The sequence below is a fragment of the Sciurus vulgaris genome (assembly GCF_902686455.1).
Source record: "Sciurus vulgaris genome assembly, chromosome: 8".
Taxonomy (NCBI): Eukaryota; Metazoa; Chordata; class Mammalia; order Rodentia; family Sciuridae; genus Sciurus; species Sciurus vulgaris.
This window is the reverse complement of record NC_136468.1, coordinates 136,147,821-136,166,620: the sequence shown is the minus strand read 5'-3', so window position 1 is coordinate 136,166,620 and position 18,800 is coordinate 136,147,821. Positions and strand designations below refer to the sequence as shown.

At 56.8% G+C, this 18,800-nt stretch overlaps 1 protein-coding gene across 7 annotated transcripts in view; it reads left to right on the top strand.

Annotated features, from left to right (window-relative positions):
- The window catches only part of SSH1 (slingshot protein phosphatase 1), a 60,391-nt gene that overhangs the window by 21,212 nt on the left and 20,379 nt on the right, over nucleotides 1-18,800 (top strand). For 3 of the 7 annotated variants that reach the window (XM_079151290.1, XM_079151289.1, XM_079151291.1), the window contains 5 exons: nucleotides 6,648-6,751; nucleotides 10,502-10,566; nucleotides 10,964-11,085; nucleotides 15,314-15,382; nucleotides 16,108-16,173. In XM_079151290.1, the coding sequence (XP_079007416.1) occupies nucleotides 6,648-6,751; nucleotides 10,502-10,566; nucleotides 10,964-11,085; nucleotides 15,314-15,382; nucleotides 16,108-16,173 (426 nt within the window). The other 4 variants (XM_079151292.1, XM_079151293.1, XM_079151294.1 and 1 more) reach the window with 3 other exon arrangements.

The following is an 18,800-nucleotide window of genomic DNA, read 5'->3' as shown; positions in this document are numbered from 1 at the left end:
GTTAGAGGGGTCCTCCAGGGTTGGTGTCCTCCAGGGTTGGTGTCCTCCAGGGTTAGAGGGGTCCTCCAGGGTTGGTGTCCTCCAGGGTTGGTGTCCTCCAGGGTTGGTGTCCTGCAGGGTTGGTGTCCTGCAGGGTTGGTGTCCCCCAGGGTTGGTGTCCTCCAGGGTTAGTGGAGTCCTCCAGGGTTGGTGTCCTCCAGGGTTGGTGTCCTGCAGGGTTGGTGTCCTGCAGGGTTAGTGGGGTCCTCCAGGGTTGGGGTCTTGCAGGGTTGATGTCCTCCAGGGTTGATGTCCTCCAGGGTTGGTGTCCTGCAGGGTTGGTGTCCTGCAGGGTTGGTGTCCCCCAGGGTTGGTGTCCTCCAGGGTTGGTGTCCCCCAGGGTTGGTGTCCTGCAGGGTTGGTGTCTTGCAGGGTTGGTGTCCTCCAGGGTTGGTGTCCTGCAGGGTTGGTGTCCTGCAGGGTTAGTGGGGTCCTCCAGGGTTGGTGTCCTCCAGGGTTAGTGGGGTCCTCCAGGGTTGGTGTCCTGCAGGGTTAGTGGGGTCCTCCAGGGTTGGTGTCCTCCAGGGTTAGTGGGGTCCTCCAGGGTTGGTGTCTTGCAGGGTTGGTGTCCTCCAGGGTTGGTGTCCTGCAGGGTTGGTGTCCTGCAGGGTTGGTGTCCTCCAGGGTTGGTGTCCTCCAGGGTTGGTGTCCTGCAGGGTTGGTGTCCTCCAGGGTTGGTGTCCTGCAGGGTTGGTGTCCTGCAGGGTTGGTGCAGTCCTCCAGGCTTGGTAGAGTTCTCCAGGGTGGACATCATATACTGGGCCTGGAGGTTCCCGGCAACGACGTGGTGCCGGCTACACACAGAGCTATAAGCCTGACCTGTTTTTGCTGCTTCCAGAAAGGATGTTATGTCGTTTTCTCACCCTAGAATGATGTCCTTTCAGGGCACCTGATCTGCTTCTGAGAGGGCCACACATGTGTTTATCGATGTTATCTTTTAGCAGCAACATTTATCTGCACCTGTGTGTAACATATTTTTTTGAAGCCCACCAGTACTGAGGATGAATGCAGGGGTGCATCCTTCTTATTTTATTATTTTTTTTATTGAGTTTTGCTAAGTTGTTGAGGCTGACCTCCAACTTGTGATCCTCCTGCCTCACCCTCCCAAATCACTGGGACTACAGGTGTGCACCCCCTGTGCCCAGCTCCAGAAGTGTGTCTTCAGTTCAGGGATCCTTAACCTTGGCTGGTCATCAGAAGCACCTCTGAACTTTCTAAAGAGCCAATATTCTGTACTCTCTGCAGGGCTTCTGAATTGGACTGCTGAGGTTGGGTCTGACAAGGATGTGTTCTAGGGTCTCATTGGTCACTCATGTACAGCAGCGATCTGGGGCGTCAGCAGGATTATCCGTAGTGTGATGTGTCCCCATGACCGATTTTGTTCTCGAAGGAATTTGTTTCTGAGCACACACCTCACCACCAGGATGTGTTCCCGGTCCTTAAAGGAGACAGTTCTTTTTGTCTTTACCCACGTGCCCCCATTCTGGAAATACTCAGCCATTCCTTTGAACAGAGAGAACCATGTATATAGCGGAACATCAGTAGAGTCCAGCGGGGCTGGGGGCGGAGCTTGCCGAGCACGTGGGAGGCCCCGATCCTCCCACTGGGAAAAATAACCCCAAAGACAAGAAAACCCTCAGAGGGGTTCCCAGGCCAGCGCGTTGCTTTCTTAAACTTAGATGTGCGCCGGAACCTCGAAGGGCATGGCCCGCGCTGTCCCTAGAGGTTCTGGTTCAGAAGCTCCGACTGGCTTTGCCCTGTGGAAACGCACTGTGCCTGCTGCCCAGCCGCGGGCCCTGGTGCCCAGGCACCACCGCCTCCCCCAGTCACGGCCACGCGGTCGCTGCCGGCAGCCCTGCCCTGGCAGTGGGCGGATGAGTGAGTGGTGCCCCGGGCCACCTCTTGGGCAGCAGAGGAACCCATGCCAAGGCTCGGCTCCTCGAGGGGCGGGAGTCCGAGTCATTCCTTCACCTTTCCTGCACCTAGGTGTCGGGAAGAAGGCCTGAGGACCCCTCGGCACCCTCAGGGACAAGGAGGCACCGCGTGGGGCTGTGCAGCCACCAGGGCAGGCGTGGGCAGAGGACAGACAGCTGGACTGAGAGAAGGAACAGCCTTGGGGGTTAGGAAGGAGGGCGTGGGGGGCGCCTGTGGGGACCTCCGCTCCAGGCCGAGCAGTTTCCTCACATGGTAGTGTGTGACGCAACCTTCCAGTGAGGACTGGGTGATCTGGGAGCTGGGGAAGTTTCCAGAGCCCTGCTCACGGTGCCTCCTTCACCAAGTGCGCCAGGTCCGAGACTGGATGCTCCGCTCCCCTGCGGGCCCCGGCGGCCTTGCTCTCTGCGGCCTGGAGCCCGCTCTGCGCTGGCTGCTACCTTACCAAGCTCCCGTCACGGTGGAGGACAGGCTGCGGACACACAGCTCTTGGCGGCTCCTGCCCACTGGATTCTGCAGTCGCGTCTCCTGCAGGGTCTGAGCCACACCTTATCTCTGCAGCCTGGCCTGCCTGGACACTGTGCCCTCAGAGCTCCTCGCAGGAGCCCGTGTGACCCCTCTACCTGGAAGGCTCCCCACAAAGGGTCACCAGCCGTGTGGAAGCATTTTCAGGATGTAGAAGTGCTTTTGGGAATGCAGAGTGACTGCCCGTGGCAGCTGCCCGCTCCTGTCGGCTGGGCACATGGTGACTTGAAGACTGAGACCACCTTGAGTGTGTCCACTAGCCAGGAGGGTCCTCCCGCTGCAGGCCATTGCTAGGTGGCCAGCCGTTCCCCTCCCAGCGCCTGGGGCACACCCTGCTGCTTGTTCCCAAGGCGGGGGAGCCGTGGGAGTGAAGTGATGAGAGGAACTCAGCCCTGTGCTCCCTCTGAATGGGCCTCTTTCATCACGAGATCTGGGACAAGGGCCTTTTTAAGCCAAAATATCAGGGAAAGGCAGGAGTGCCCCAGGAGCCACTTACTCTTGTGTGGGACCACCGTCTGAGGAGGACTCAGCTGCCCGGGGAGGAGCCCGCCAGCCTCCTGTCGCCCGCCGTGTTCTGTGGGAGCGGACGGCAGGGCTCCGCGGGCGTTTGCTGGGAGGGCTGAAGACGTGACTACAGCAGCCATGAGCCTTCTTTATCTTTCCGATTTCTGCATTTTCCTTCGGCCGGCTCGGTACTGCTGTGGTTCAGAGGTCTCCAGCCCGAATCAGTACGTGTGACCACCGCCGTTTGTCTTCCTGCTGCGTGTTGGCTTCTAGATGGCACTCGCTGTTTGTATGCAGAGGGCTGGCATTTTTTTGAGGAGCATCGATTGAAGGTCTTGTCTCTCTTCCATGCTTTGTAGAAGCTTCATTCTTGTGACATCTTCCCAAAGGGCAGTGTCTGGGAACATATTTATGTTGCATAGATAAAAGCCTTGAGCCCGGAGGAAGGGAGGGAGGGAGGGAGGGAGGAAGGAGAGTCCCTGGGTCTTTTTTATTGCCCGTCAAGATTTTTCTCAAGGCAGTGGAGGAAGACGTTTCTGTGTTTCCTGTCTGGGTCAAACCTTCTTTAACTTCAGTCTTTTTAGAGCATTGAAACTTTTTATGAGAAGGTCAATATTTTGGTGGCTGGGATGAGTGACTGGCGGGTGTGGCTTCCTTCCCTGAGTACCTAGTAACGGCGTGCGTCATCACCAGCAGGGATTTCTTAAAGGACCTCCTGGCCGGCCGTCTAGGATCCCAATGGATGGGGGTTCTGTGCCTCTCAGGGCACTGGCAGAGACCCACACCAAGCCCTGGCTATAAGGAGAAGCAGGTCTCAGCCACGCCGCAGGCGCAAGCCGGGAAGCTGGGTGGGGAAGAACGTCTGCATCTGTTTTCGTAGATCGTGCCTGCCCACCACAGCCCTGGGGCTTTCCTCTGCTGAGTTCCCTCACTGTATCCTGGGACACAGGGGATCTCGGCCTGGGGATCCCATGCTCTCTGGGCTTCCCTGCGGGCTTCAGACTCCTCTTCACAGAACCGAGGCGAGGCATCAGGCCCCGCAGCACGGTGCCCTGGCGTCACATGTGGAAGGGGCTCTGATTTTTACTGGGCCGAAGGCCAGCTGGCCTTGTGGCCATCACAGGGTAAGACCAGCCTGCCTTTTGCATTGTTCCTATTTCCCCAAGGGACACGCGAGGGAAACCAAGGGGAATTTTTCCCCTTGATTTCCAAGGCAAAGGTCACCGTTAATGGTTGACTGTTTCCAGAGTGTGGGTTCTGGTCAGTGTGAATCCCCCACCCTCCCAGACTCAGGTACAAAGCAAGGGATGTCGCCTTGGAAGGAGCCCCCCGCTCTGCTGATGAACTGATGGCTGTTTTAATTTTCATGGGTTGGGAGTCCCTGGCCCAGCTCTTTGAGATTTGGATGAGAATCAGTCGTAAGTGATCCGCGTCTAAAACAGAACAGTTCTGGAAGCAGACTCGGTGGTAAAATGGGAGGAAAGAAGAAGATGATAAGATTGAGAGGTGGAAAAAGCGTCAGGGGATCTGGAAGCAGCTGAAACGAGAGAGCCTGGTCGGCAGATTGGCCAACCTGGTGCTGAAGAGCATCCTTCCCCGAGGGTGAGGGTGAGCTTGCAAAGACAGGTGCTTCTCCTCCTTCCTGGTTGCTAATCCTGGGCTCCACCGGGAGCTGGAGCCGGGGTGGGAAGCGGCACAGGCAGACGTTGGCGGTGGCCGGCCGAGAAGCGGGTGCCTGTGTGCGTGCCTGTGCGTGCCTGCGCGTCCCGGGGCTGGGATGCCCGCTGCAGTGGTCCAAGGCCTGCGTGTGACAGGGGAGGGCCAGCTGCCTCATGGCCACGCAGGCCCTGTTTTTAGCATGAGAACTCACCCAGAAAATCAGCGGGCGTTATCCTGGACTTGACATCGTAGAAGACGCGTCTTCCCAGGAGCTGCCGACGTTGAAGGCTGGCTCGCGAGGCATTTCCCTGGCACTTAGACCTGCAGTTCAGACTTCACCGTGTTTTCGTTTTTGTTTTTATTCCAGGATTACAACGTTTAACTACTAACATTAGATGTCTGGGGCAAGAGTGAGCTCACTTCCTTAAGTTACAGAAAATATCCGTGTATTTCTGCTGGGGATTAATTTGCTGAAGACTGGGGTACTTTTTTTTTCCCCAAGAACTGCATTTTATTAAACAAGAAAGAATTGTTATATTTTTAGATTCCTTATAACTGTGATCTTTCACAAAATTAAAAATGATTTTTATTATAAAGTGTCATACATATTTCATATTATTTCGAAAATCATAAAACAGCCATTTAAAAAAGCTAATATGTCTTCTGGGTGTGGTGGCCCATACCTGTAATCCCAGTTACTTGGGAGGCTGAGGCAGGAGGATCAAAAGTTCAAGGCCAACCTCAAGAACTTAGTGAGACCCTGTCTCAAAATAAAATTTGAAAGGGGCTGGGAATGTCACTTAGCACTAAGGCACTTGCTTAGAATATACAAGGCCCTGGGCTTAATTCCCAGTACCACACACACAAAGATAAATAAATAAATTTAAAAATAAAAGTAAAAGGGCTGGGGATGTAGTTCAGTGGTAGAGTAACCCTGGGTTCAATCCCAGTTACTTGGGGGGAAAAAGTTAGTATGTGAAAATTTTGGAAAACATTAAGTAGGAAAAAGATAATCATAGATGATCCAACCTACCAAAAACCACTGTGAATAATTTGGGACCCTGGGCATATAGTTCAGTGATAGAGTGCTTGCCTGGCATGCACAAGACCCTGGGTTTGATCTCTACTTTAATAATAATGATTTAAAAATAATAATATTATGGGTTAATGATAATAATATAATAATAATTACTACTTATTGGTGTGTTTAATGGGTAATTTTCAGAGTTTATGGTATATTTTAATAATTGATAGCTGGGGCTTTCCTCTTTTTTTAATTGTAACTTTTTCTTTGCAGTGCTGGAGATTGAACCCAGGGCCTCCTGCATGCTAGGCAAGTGCCCCACCACTGAGCTGCATCCCCAGCCCAGGTTATAGATTGAATGTAAATGTTTTGCTACTTAAAATAACAAAGGCCAAAGATTCAGTGGATCAGCTTGAGACTTTCCACAGGAGTAGTGGACAGAGCAACCTTAACTAAGTTAAGTCACAGGTCAGTGGTCACCACTTTTTTTAAAATGCAAACAACTGGTAAAAGTATAGTTTAACCTGGACCCACCCAGGGAAGGCACCAGGAAGCAGGGAAGTGGTTGACAGGGAGTCAGAAGCACAGACCAACAGTAAGAGCGTGAAAACTTCCCAGAGGGCTCAGCCTCTCCTAGTCAGGGTGGTTCTCAGTTTTAGAAAGCACTGTATTGCAGGGAGCTCCCTTTCCAGCGCCCTTTCGGAAGGGGCTCTTGGTCCTGCAGAGCCTGTGTGGAACTTCGGGTGTTTTAGCCGAAGCATTATTCCATGAGGATCGCTCCTCAGAAGCAAGCTTGGAGCACAGCTGAACGGGAAAGAGGACTGCGGGGAAGGGCTGTAAAAGCACCTGCGTCCACTAGCACTGTGCTGCCTTTTGTCCACGCCAGAGTGTTTTCTCTGCAGCATGTCTTGACCCATTTTCTTCTGGATTCAGTCTAACCGTGCTTTGGTTTTATTCTTCCCAGCTTAAGCGAGAGCTTTTTCATGGTGAAAGGAGCAGCCCTCTTCTTACAACAGGGAAACAGCCCTCAAGGCCAGCGAAGTCTCCAGCATCCTCACAAGCATGCAGGTGATGGCTCTACATTGATTCTCTGAAGTTGGGAATTCTTAGCCAAGTACGGTGGTGCGTGCCCGTAATCCAGTGACTCAGGAGGCTGAGGCAGGAGGATCAGAAGTTTGAGGCCAGCCTCACCAACTTAGTGAGACCTTGTCTCAAAGTAAGAAAGGTCTGGGCGTGTAATTCAGTGATAGCATGCCCTTGGGTTCAATTCCCAGTACCAAAAAGAAGAAAGGAAACAGAAAAGAAAGAAGTGGGGCTCTGTCTGTGTACTTCCTTTGGTGGTGGTGGGCAGTTTGTTGGGACTCAAGGCCAGAGAAATGGCGGAACCCAGGTCTGTACAGCCCAGTGCAGGTGGAGGTGCAGGTACTCTTGAACGGCACTGGGACCAGGGAGCCTTTTAGACCCTGTGTGTCTGCCGGGAGGTCCGAGTTCCTGGACACGGGGGATCAGGTGACTGCGGATTTTAAGTTACCGTATGACTTTCAAACAAATGCGTCCAAGTGCATGACAGCCTGATGGCCTCTCGAAAATGAGTCCCTGGGTGCTGCGCAGCTGGTTGGGGGACTGCTGTCGGTCCTCAGAACACCGCGAGACTCACGCGGTGCGGCACAGGGTGTCTGAGGCCTGGCCTTGTGGGACAGCAGCTGGGCCCTGTGCTTGTTGCTTGTTTCCACTCTGCTTGCTTAACCTCCAGCCAGCCAGCTGCATCCTCCATCTGAGCCTCTAAGGGTGGAATTTCATACCGTGATAGTTTTAGCAATTGCTAAGCTATGGTCAATGTTTTCACATACTGATAGGTATCATCAAGACTTAGGCCTGTTTTAAGCTAAGGAAATAATTGTCCTGTGCAAGAAGGCAGTGTGGTTTGTGGAAAGAATATTTGCTTTGGCTTCTGAACCAAGTTCTGCAACTTACTGGGCAGTCAGTCCCTCTGAGCCTCAGTATTCTGATCTTTACAATGGGCATCAAATACTTCAGACGATGGAAATGAAAAATCATGCATATAACACACCTGCCTTCTTCTACCAGGGTGATATCTATAAACAGGTACATATAATACCGATAATTAGCTAGGCATAGTGACCTCCCTGTAATCCCGATTTGGGAAGCAAGTTCAAGTCCAGTCCGGACAACTTAGTGAGACCCTGCCTCAAAATGAAAAATGAAAAAGGACTGGGGATGTAGCTCAGTGCTAAAGCACCCTTGGGTTCAACCCTTAGAACCAAAATGGAAAAAAAAGCAATACATATAATTGTGTGTGTGAGTGTATATGTACATATATGTATGTATGTATATGATCATAGCTACTCATACACATACATGTATGTAAGCATAGCTGTGATTACTACAGTGACTTCTAGTACATTTGAACTACACAGAACAATTATGCCTAAATTTGCTAGTTTTTTTGCCCTTTTAGGAATTTAGCCATATGTCTTGACTACGATGCGGACAACAGAACAGGTGTTCAGACTTGTTCAGCAAGTATCGAGTGCTCCTGGGCTGTGTGTGCTGTGAGGAGCTGGCCCGGCCACCTCCCGACTGCACACCAGGGCAGAGGCCACCGAGGCCAGTGAGCTCTTTTTCCTGGAGGTCTGGAACAGAGAGAGCTATGGAAGGCCGAAGGGCCACTGGTGTCTGGGAACTCGCAGCAAATGACCCTGGACAGGCCCAGACTAGACTTTACACTGGTTCCTTTTTTTCCTAGAATTTCCATCAAGTCCCCAGGCTGAACTGCTGTCCCTTGTAATCACCATGCAGAGCTGAGACCAGTCGAGGGTTAATTCCACCCGTGGGAAAGTCATTTGCTGGGGTCCGGGCAGGCCAGGCCGTTGGAGGCCCTCTGCGGAGCTGCACTTCAGCCGGGCAGTCTCTGGCTTTTTGAGTGTGCACGTCAGGCTGGGGCTAGGTTTCTGTCTGTCAGCAGTTCCACGTCGCAGCAAACAATCCCACTGCGACCAGCGTCTGTGTGGAAAATGCCCCTTTCATTTCGGTGCTTATCAGCCATGGGGTTGGGCTTTGCTTCCACCGATGTAGTTCTGTGACTTGGGTGGGGGAGGGCGGGCCCAGGCAGGTGAGGGACCAGCGGGTGGCTGTGTGGTGCCCTGGGGTTGGAGGCAGGACAGGCGGGGAGCTCCATTCTTCCTTTGATTAGCCCGCCATCTCCAAGGCCTTCCTTACAAAAGCAGTGCCAGCGTGGCCGTTTGCTGTGGAGCCCTGTTACTGCAGAGAACAGAAGAAAGTGTTTTTTTGAATGTAACTTATCGTGGGAAGCTCTCTTAACACGTCTGCCCTCCTACCTAGAAGTGCAGGTTTCTGATAACGCGATTCCTGGCTGAGACCCGAAGTGCCATTCAGACATCATCTGTCCTTCTGCCTTAAAATGGAAACATGCTTTTGCAGAAGGAACAGATGTGACCCCCCACGGAGTGCTTGAGGCTATAAGCTCTTCCAGGGTCCTCGGCATAGTCTTCAAAATAGTTGGTTTTAGCTGGGTGTGGTGGTACACACCCGTAACTCAGGATGAGGCAGGGGGATCCCAAGTTCAAGGCCAGCCTCAGCAACTTGGTGAGACCCTGTCTCAAAATAATGGGGATGTAACTCAGTGTTGAAGCACCACTGTGTTCAGTGCGCAGTTCCATAGCCAGGTAGGTAGGAAGGTAGGTAGGTAAATAGGTAGGTAGGTAGGTAGGTAGGTAGGTAGGTAGGTAGGTAGGGAGAGATTTCCCCCCTTTGGTGTTGGGATCAAACCCAGGGCCTTTGTGTATGCTAGGCAAGTGCTCTACCACTGAACCACCCCGCAAGTCCCATAGGGTACTTTATTAAAATTTGAGATAATTCAGTTTCTTTGGGGTGTTGCACAATATTGAAATTGACACAGACTTTTGTGAGCTCTTCCTTGCACCCTCTAGATCTGCGTCTTTATAGATGAATCTTGTCTTAAGGAAGAAACCTGTGCAAGCTTTAAGGAAACTAAGCTAGGGAGAAGCAGCAGAAGAGTCACTTGCTCCTTCCTAGTGGCACACCTCAGTTACAGGGTCCCTGCCACCTGTGGACACCTGCTGCCTGTCAGAAACTGTCCTCACCCCTGCCTGGAGGCGCCCTAGACCCTGCCCTGTCCAGGCCGGGTGGTGTACCCCGGAGTCCCCAGGCAGGAGCGTTGCCGAGCCAGCCTGCACGGCCCAGTTAGACCCCGTCTCCAGAACAGACCTTGCCCTGGGTTACTGCCTGTCCCAAGTAACGAAGAGAAGAGAGTCGGGAGAGTATGATTTTTAGCAAGACAAGAGAACGTGGCCAATGGTCGTTTCCTTACATCACCTCCCTGGGCACCCAGTCACCCAGACGGTGCCCCTGGGCAGAGAAATAATACCTGGCGCTCACGGAAAATGCAGAGGGGTTTGAAGAGGAAGAGCGATGCTTGGCTGTTTTGCTCGCGGATACACAGCCTTGTGCGGCAGCTGGGTCCTGCCTGCCCACCCTGCCCGGCACTGTTGACTTGAGTGAAATAACATGTTTCTTTAGATGTGTCTGTATTTTCCAAATTTTGTATTAAGAGCACCCATGTTGCAAGTATTTCAGCAAATAAGAGCACTTTAGTGACAGGACGGCAAGGGGTGGCCGCCCACCTCATCACCGGCGTCTGGCGGAGAGGAAGAGGCAAAATCGAACTCCGAACCTTCCTCCAGCCCTGAATCAGCCGCTCAGGTTTCTTCCCAGGAAGCAGCCGGGTGACCTAAACGTTCCTCACTGGCCCGACAGGTGACCTGCCCCAGCATCTGCAAGTCATGATCAACCTCCTGCGCTGTGAAGACAGAATCAAGCTGGTAAGCCCGGGAGAGTGGAGCTTTCCTTTTCAACTGAGGTGCGCGGGAGCTCTCCATGAAGACGGGAAGGCTGGCGCACAGTTCCGCGGGTGGTGGGGTGGGGCTCGGGGTAGCCTATGCAGCCCTGGGTCGGTCAGGGCGGAACCCCAGGGGGGCCAGCAGGGGGCCGCAGCAGGGCCCGGCAGCCTTGCCTCCCGCGAGCCTCTTCCCTGGATCTCGCTCTGTGCTCACCGCGCTCGTTTTGGGTGCCCCCGTGAGCTGGGCACCATCCCCGGTGCTCAGGAGACAAGCGAGCTGGCTCCTCTCGCGGCAGTGGCAGCCTGCCTTCTTCCCTGGGGGAGGCAGAGGGAGGCCCTCCCGGAGGACAGGCCAGTGAGCGCGTCCCTGCCCCCTGCAGGCCGTGCGTCTGGAGAGCGCCTGGACAGACCGCGTGCGCTACATGGTGGTGGTGTACAGCAGCGGGCGCCAGGACACCGAGGAGAATATCTTGCTGGGAGTGGACTTCTCCAGTAAGGAGAGGTGGGTCTCGCGGAAGGGCGGGTCCCGTGTCCTGGGCTGAGTGTGGGATGAGTCCCGACGAGGTCGGGCAGCGACTGAGGCCCGGGTCGGCGCGTGCCACTTGGGCTCTCGGCTGCCGTGTCAGAGGCGGGCTGTGCTGGCCGGGAGGCCCACAGCGTGCCCAGCGGCTCCTCGCGAGCAGCCTCTGGAGGTGAGGCCTTCCGTCCATTCTCTGTTGCTCTGAAGAAAAGAGGTCTGTTCGGCTCCTGGACCTCGAGGCTGAAAGCCGCGCCGAGGCAGCTGTTTGGCGCCTGGCGAGGGCCTCACGGCAGATGGCGCCACAGTGGTCAGAGCCTGTGCAGAAGGGCCCGCAGGAGGCAGGAAGCCAAGGGAGCCGGCCAGGCGAGTCATGGAAACGTCCTCCCAGAGACGAGCCCGCTCTGCAGACCCAGGTCCGCTCCCTCTGCTGGCAGAGCCGTGACCTGATCACCACCGGCCCGCCGCCGAAGGTCTGCCACCGTGTGGACCAGGCGTCCAGCACGCGGCGCTTCCAGGGACACCTCAGGCCGCGTCCGTGTCACTGCAGGAGCGCGCTGCGAGTGTGGAGGGCCAAGCCACGTCAGCCGCAGGAAGAGGGCGCGCTTCCAGGCAGACGCCCCGGAGCGAGCCCTGGCCGGCCTCTCGGTGCCTGGTCCAGCAGGGATGCCCCGGTTCCCCAGGACTTTTGGCAGGCCCTTGGTCAGCAGCTCTTCAGTGAGGGCCAGTCAGCCAGGTGACATCGTGAACCCTGTTTCGTGTGTGAGGCACACGCAAGCTGAGTTGCGTGGGGTCACTGCAGACCCGGACTCGACAGAACCAGATCAAAGCAGACGCCGATCATCGTCCCCTAAGCACCTGTCCCATAAGCACATAGCGTTTTTGTGTTCTCGTGCGTATGCGACGTGGCTGGCCCCAGGGAAGCAAGGAAGCGCCACACACAGGCCGCACGGAAGACGGCAGCGCCAGCCAGGAGGGGCGAGGCCCGGCGGGGAGCAGGCTCAGGCTCCGAGATGTCATGGCAGCTGTTAAGCCAGGTCTTACCAGAGCCCTGGCAGCCAGCAAGGTCTCGGTGGGCGGGGCCGGGAGCCCATCCCAAGTGGTCAGGCAGAGTCGATGATGCAGCAGTAAATGGCCACCGCGATGGCACAGCCTTGACTTCTGAGCTGCCGAGAGTCGCTGTGACTTGGTGGCCATGGTGGACGGAAAGGGGAGGACCTTCCTTTCCCCCGGCTCCTTGTGGCCTGATGAGAGTGCTTCCTGTGGCGCACTTGGGGCTGGAACCGAGCCGGCCTCTGGCCTCGTGGGGGTTGAGAAGCCCGGGTCTCCGCCCGGGGGTGGGGGGAGCTCTAAGGGCCCCGAGGACTGGGCTGTGTCGGGTGCTGCCAGGCAGGGCCTCAGCAAGGCCAGGCCCGTCTTTGCAGGTGGTTGTGAGGCAGCTCTGCAGGGACAGCCGCTCCTCAGACGATCCCCAGCCCTCAGGTCTCGGGGACAGACGCTGCTCACCGCGTGCGTTCATTTAGGGGCCCCTGCAGATCCTGAACCGACCGCCTCCTGTAGAGCACCCGTCACTTTGGCCCTGCCGGGAGCCTGGGGAGTGCAGTCCTCCTCCGTCACAGTGGCCGAGCCCCCAGCTCGGTGGGTGGGCCCCAGCTGGGTGGGCCCTCTGGGAGTGGTGGCCCTTCCTCACACCTGCAATCGCGGACGCGGAGCCAAGGGACGGAAGCGAGTGCCGGCTCAGCCTGGCTGGTGGCCGAGCGGGGCCTGGGTTGGGCCTGCCACACCAGGAGGACCCCTCTATCTCCCGGCCACACTGCGGCCCTCCCACTCACCCCCTGCTCGTCTGTCGTCCGCAGCGCAGGGCAGGCCTGGCCCTCGAGGGAACTGGGAGTCCCCGTGTCCTGAGCTGCACCTGCGAGCACAGGGCGAGAGCCGTGCTCGCTGTCCAGGGTCCCGATGCCAGGCCTGCGCGCCCGCTGCTTCCTTCCCACGCGGCTCCTTGCCAGGCTCCCTCCCTCCATGTGCCCCTTGCCTTCCTCCCTTTCCCTCCTCTCGGCGCCCTGCCTCCTGGACTCGGCCTCCGCTGTGTGCTCGGCCCTCGCGCCCGTGTCTCCCTGCACTGCCTGATCTCGGCCACTGCCCTGCGGGCACCGTCCTCGGGAGGAGCTGGCCTGTGGCCGGTCATGGGTGTTGAGAGGCTGACAGAGCAGGAACCCGGGAGCCTCTGGGCTGCAGTTCTGTGGCTCCCACGCCGTCCGCGTGCCGGCCCTCCTGCTCTCCCTAGGCCTCACCAGTGAGGCTTTGCCTGCCAAGGTCAGGATGCTCCTGTTTTCCCACATTCTTGTGTGAGATCGCGTTTCCTTAGCCCAAAAATGAGAAAGATGAGCGTCACTTCCAGAGGGCGTCCTCACTGGTTCCTGGGGGGAGGTGTCCAGGCAGTCATGTGGGCACGCGGCTGGCCGCAGCTGGCGTCCTCCTTCCGAGCTCTAGAGTCGCCTGAGCCTTCTGGGGAAGCCAGGGCAGCCACCCAAGGACTTGGTCTAGGGTCACTGTTCATTCGAGGTTCAGGAACATCTGAGTGCCACGCTGCTGTGCCTAGGCGTGCGTCTTGCCATCTGTGAGATCTCGGCAGGCCCTTCTCCTGCCCATGTCTCCAGGCCCAGCCAGGCCCCTGGCTTCTCCATTGCTGCTGCCTGGGCCCCGGGGTCTTGGAACCTGCTTTCTTGTAAGTTGGTATCACGCACTTCATCCTCAGGGTCTCTCTTCCCCTAGGAAGATCCCTTCCCAGCACCCCATCTTCACCTGATCCCAACCCTCCTACACTGCAGACTTGGTTGCTGGCCACGCAGGACCTCCGGAGGCACCGTGGCACCGACAGGGATGCGAGGGAATGTGTGGGGCTATTCCAGTCTTGTCATGGCCCCTCGTCTGTGCTCCGGGCTGCGAGCAGAAGTCCTCCGTGGACTGGCGCGCCCCAGCTTCTTCCCCACCCCTGGGTCCCGGGGAGGATGGTTGCGGTGCCCTTGCCTCGTGCAGGCTGTGCTGGCCTCTGCCCCCCCGGGAAGCCCCCTCGCTGTCTGTGCTGGGACTTCCTCTCTTTCCTAGTCCCTGGCTGGCGTGCCGCATGCTGCGGCCGGCACTCCAGGCTGCCCCTGTGTTCCAGGGCCTGTGCAGGATGTCTGTGTATCAGACGTCGGCTGCATACAGCGATCCTTCCTGACACCGCGCCGCTGAGCGGTCCCACGAGCCCGCGGGGCTCAGCGTACGTTCTGTCTTGCGGTTCTGCAGGGGAAATAGCGTGAGCCCTCGGGTGGGGCAGGGCTGCTGAAGGGCAGGGTGGGCATCCACTCAGCCTGAGGCGTGGCCCAGAGCACTGGAGGGCCGCGGTCAGGGGGGCCTGCCTGGTGGGGCTGCTCTGGGCGCTGCTCTGGAGCTCCTGGGCCCACAGGCACTGGCGCCAGCAGGCGTGACGTCACTCCCCGTGGGGGCTGTTGAGCAGTGGACGCGGAAGCTCAGATGCCTGATGGTCGGCAGGGCTGGCCCGGGCACTGCGCTGGCACTTCCCACAGCCAACTCTGGTTTAAGGGCCTGAAGAATGTCTGTCATGGTCCGAGGAGCGCCGCTGATAAGCGGTTTCCCTGGCGCCAGCCTCTGAAGTTGACAAGCACCCTTCACTGTTAGGAAGGCAAAACAAAACCAGATCAAGCAAGTTTGTGAAATGGCAGCCACACAAAAGGCAGCAAGGCAGAAGTCTGAAAGTAAATCAGTTGCGCGGGCACCGTCCATCTCCCGTCACCCCCGGGCAGGCGAGACTCGGCTGGCTGCTGCGGCTTGTCCGTGTGCCCTGGCTGGCCATGGCCCTCTGCCAGCAGCCGTGCCAACCGTGGGTGCTTCTCCACTGCAGTGTGGGTGCGGATCAGCCATTGCTCCCCGTCCCCAGGAGCCTCAGGCAGCTTATGGATCTGTGTCCACCCAGAACGGTGCGGCGTTTCGGCACCTCCCTGAGCAGGGCCTTCTAGAACTCAGTGGCGTGAGGACCTTCCCGGTCGCCTCAGCTTCTTCGATACTCGCCAGCAGCCCATCCCGGTCAGGCGGTGGTTGTCTGTGAGCCGGTGGTTGTCTGTGAGCCGAACGGGCTGGGTGAAGAGACCGGGGAACGCGGGGCCCGTACCTGGGTGGACGCTGACGGCCGATGTCTTCTCTCCCCGTCTAGTAAGAGCTGCACCATCGGGATGGTCCTGCGACTGTGGAGCGACACGAAGATCCACCTGGACGGAGACGGGTAAGGCTGCCTCTCATGGTCCTCCCCGCCGTCTGAAGCCGGCTGGTGGGCCTCCTAACAGTGCTGGGGTCAGGCAGCTCGGGAAGGGACGTTTTCTGCGTGGCGCTCAGGAGCCGCTGCCCCGCACTCCCCCCTCACCTGGCGGGGCCTGTGCTCCCCGCGGGGCTGCCCGACAGCTCTCGGGCGCCACCCAGCTGGCACCTTGGGGACCACAGGAGGAATGCCACGGACCTGGGCAGGTAGAGGGCCCAGAGCCGGCTGGGTCCCTCGCCTTCTCCCAGGGACTGAACTCACCCCTGCACCCGGTTCCGCAGGGAAGAGTGGCTCCGGGAGACGGGGAAGGGAGCACGTAGGATCTGTCGCCGGGCGGGGTCATGTGGACATCTTTCCTTTTTAAAATTTTGTCTTCCATTAATGTTTTCATGTTAGTAAAAAAAAATTAGTGTGTGCGTGGCGCTAGAGGTAGCAGGTGGGCAGGATGGTGGTGGGGCCAGGCGACGCCGGGCGCGGTCCTTCCCGCATGCTGGGCTGCTCTGTGGGCCATTCGCCCCGCGGGGTGGAAGGCACCTCTTCTGCTTTTGCCCTCGTCTTGGGTCCCGTCTCGCCCCATCAGATGGTGGAGACGTGCTTGTTCTCAGACCCTGGCGGGACTGCTCTGTCACCTGAGGGGACTTGGCCCAAGGGTCTGACCCTCACCCAGCTGCCTTTCTTGTTCTTGTTCCCAGTGGGTTCAGCGTGAGCACGGCAGGGAGGATGCACATATTTAAGCCTGTATCCGTTCAGGCCATGTGGTAAGTGTGTTTAAGTGCTTCTGTCTCCTTGGCGGTGTGCTTCTAGCTGACAGCGGGAACAGCAGGACCCCTTACCAGCACACGCCTGTCATCCCAGTTGCTCGGGAGGCTGAGGCAGGATTGCGAGTTCAAGGCCAGCCTCAGCAACTTAGAGAGACCCCCAGCAACTTAGCGAGACCCTGTCTCTAAATAAAAAATTAAAAGGGCTGGTGGCTCAGTGGTTCAGTCCCCAGTATCAAAAAAAGAAAAGAAAAAGAAAAACTCTTCTGAGGGAACCGTTGGAGATGAGGAACTGGTCACGAGGATCAGTGCCATCACCGTATGTGACGCACCCCGAGTCTGTGCCTCGGTGAGACGCGCTGTTGGGGACTGAAGCCTGTATGATGAATGTCACTAGTAAAAACATACGGGACAAGCCCTTGTACTCAGAGGCTCGGGTCGGGGTGAGCACAGCAAAATGCACGCAGTGTAAAACTTGCCATTGGAACCATGGTTTTAGTGTGTGAGTCGGTGGGAAGCATCTCAGTGCAGTTCGGCTGTCCCCATGTCTGTCACTGGGCTCTTCTCGTCATCACAGAGGCGACCTGTGCCAGGACCCAGTAGCGCTCTCCTTTGCCCGGGCCTGGTAACCCTGTTCTTGTGCCACGGTGGACTCGCCCTTCCTGGGAACCTTGTGGGCGGGCGAGGTCAGATCCACCCTCTGTCTGGCTCCTTGCCCCTGCGTGATGTTTTTAAGGTCGCTCCTGGTGTGGTGTCTTGGAATCACTTTCTATTCTTAAAGCTGGCTGGAGTTCTGCCGAGAAGACACCTGGCTGTGCTCTGCCTTCCTCTGTGGCCGCTGTGGGCATGGGCTCTGCCTTCAGGCTGCCTCATCTGTTTGCCCGAGGCCCTGCCTTCAGTTGGGCGGGGTCTTCGCCCAGGAGGGAAGTCGCTAGATCGCATGCTCCTGTGTTAACTTCCCGGGAAGCCACCGGCTGTTTTCCAAGGTGGCTTTGCCACTTTACCTGTTTTCTTTTTTTTGCGACGGGGTCTTCTGATGTTGCTGAGCCTGGTCTTGAACTCCTGGTCCTTCCTGTCTCCGCTCCTGGGTGGCAGGGGTTATCAGTCACTTATCTTATTTTATTCTTAATTGGTTTGTCCGCCTGGAGGCTTGTCTGTGTGTGTGGTACTGGAAATCGAAGCCGGGGCCTTGCCTGCTAGGCAGGTGCTTCACCACGGGGCTCGACCTTAGTGCTTTTTGTTTTACTTTTGAGACAGGGTCCTGCTAAATTGCCAAGGCTAGCCTTGAACTTGGACCCCCCACAGGTAGCTTGGATCATAAGCGTGTGCCACCAGGCCCATCCCACCAGTCTTGTTTTTTATGATCACCATCTTGATGGCTGTGTGGCGGCCTCTTCTTGTGGTTTCGATTTGAACTCCCCTGAGGATTTCTTGAGCATTTTTTTACCATTTGTATATCTTCGCGGGAGAAATATCTGTTCAAGTCCTCCGCCCACTTGTTTTCCATGTCGTTGTTGCCTGTATCCGTAGGCTCCTGCTAATAAATCGTCACCCCAGCACAAGAGCACGTCTTCCTCATGCCTGGCCCGGAGTAGGTGCTGGGTCTCTGCAGACCAGGGAGCAGCACTTGGCTAGACATGCAGCATCTGGTGGGGGCACTCACAGAACTGACCTGATTCTGTCCTGGTGTGGCTTGAAGCCTGCTGGGGAGGTGGCCACAGCACATGGACAAAGTTCTGTGTCACCCAGAGTGCAGGGCAGTCCTCCCAGGTGCCAGGCCTGGAGTGCTTCCTCCAGGGCCCAGGTCTGAGTGCACGCAGGGCTGCCCGGACACGCTGCTTGGGATGGAGGTGGCACTGGGGCAGTGACCCCTTGGACACCTCCCCTGGACTGGCTTGTCCTGGAGCCTTCTTCTCCCTTGGAGGGTCGCGCACACCGCAGGTGCAGCCTGCTCGGCACAGCGCCTCTGCAGATGAGCTACAAGAAGTTCCAGAGGAGCTGGTGGCATCAGAGAGAAGGGTTCTGCCCGAGTGTCCAAATGATCCTGCTTTTCTCAGGGGCAGTGAGAGTCACACAGACTTCTCCCGTGGGCCCCAAATTAACATCATGCCACGTGCTTTACCTCCTCTGTGACTGCACCGCAGTCAATGCAGGATCATTTTGGGGAAGAAAATCATGAAATCATAGTTCTGGCCAGTAAACCAATACGCGTCCCAGATGTTTCTGTGTGTGCACCCTGGATGATCTCTTGTCTCTCTCCAGGCAAGTGAAAAATAGGGCCATGTGATTTTTTTTTTTTTTTTTTTTTTCAAAAACTTTGGAACCAGAACTAAATTTAGTAAACATTCAGCTCAGGTTGGCGCCCTTGGCCAGCCTGGCGACTGGGCACGTTTGTGTGACAGGGATAGAACAGCTCGCGGTGTTTTACACCCGTGTCAGGGCCCCTCTCTGCAGCTGCCCGCCCTCCCAGGCCTCGTCTGCCCTTTGCTGGTACCTGATTCTCCCCAGTGCTCAGGAATTTTCAGCCTGGGTGTCTGTTAAGAGACGTAAATGTGCACAGTTGGCGCTCCTTCAGCCCACGCGGCCTCCCCAAACCTCCTCTTCCACTGGCTTCTGCTCACGGTCCT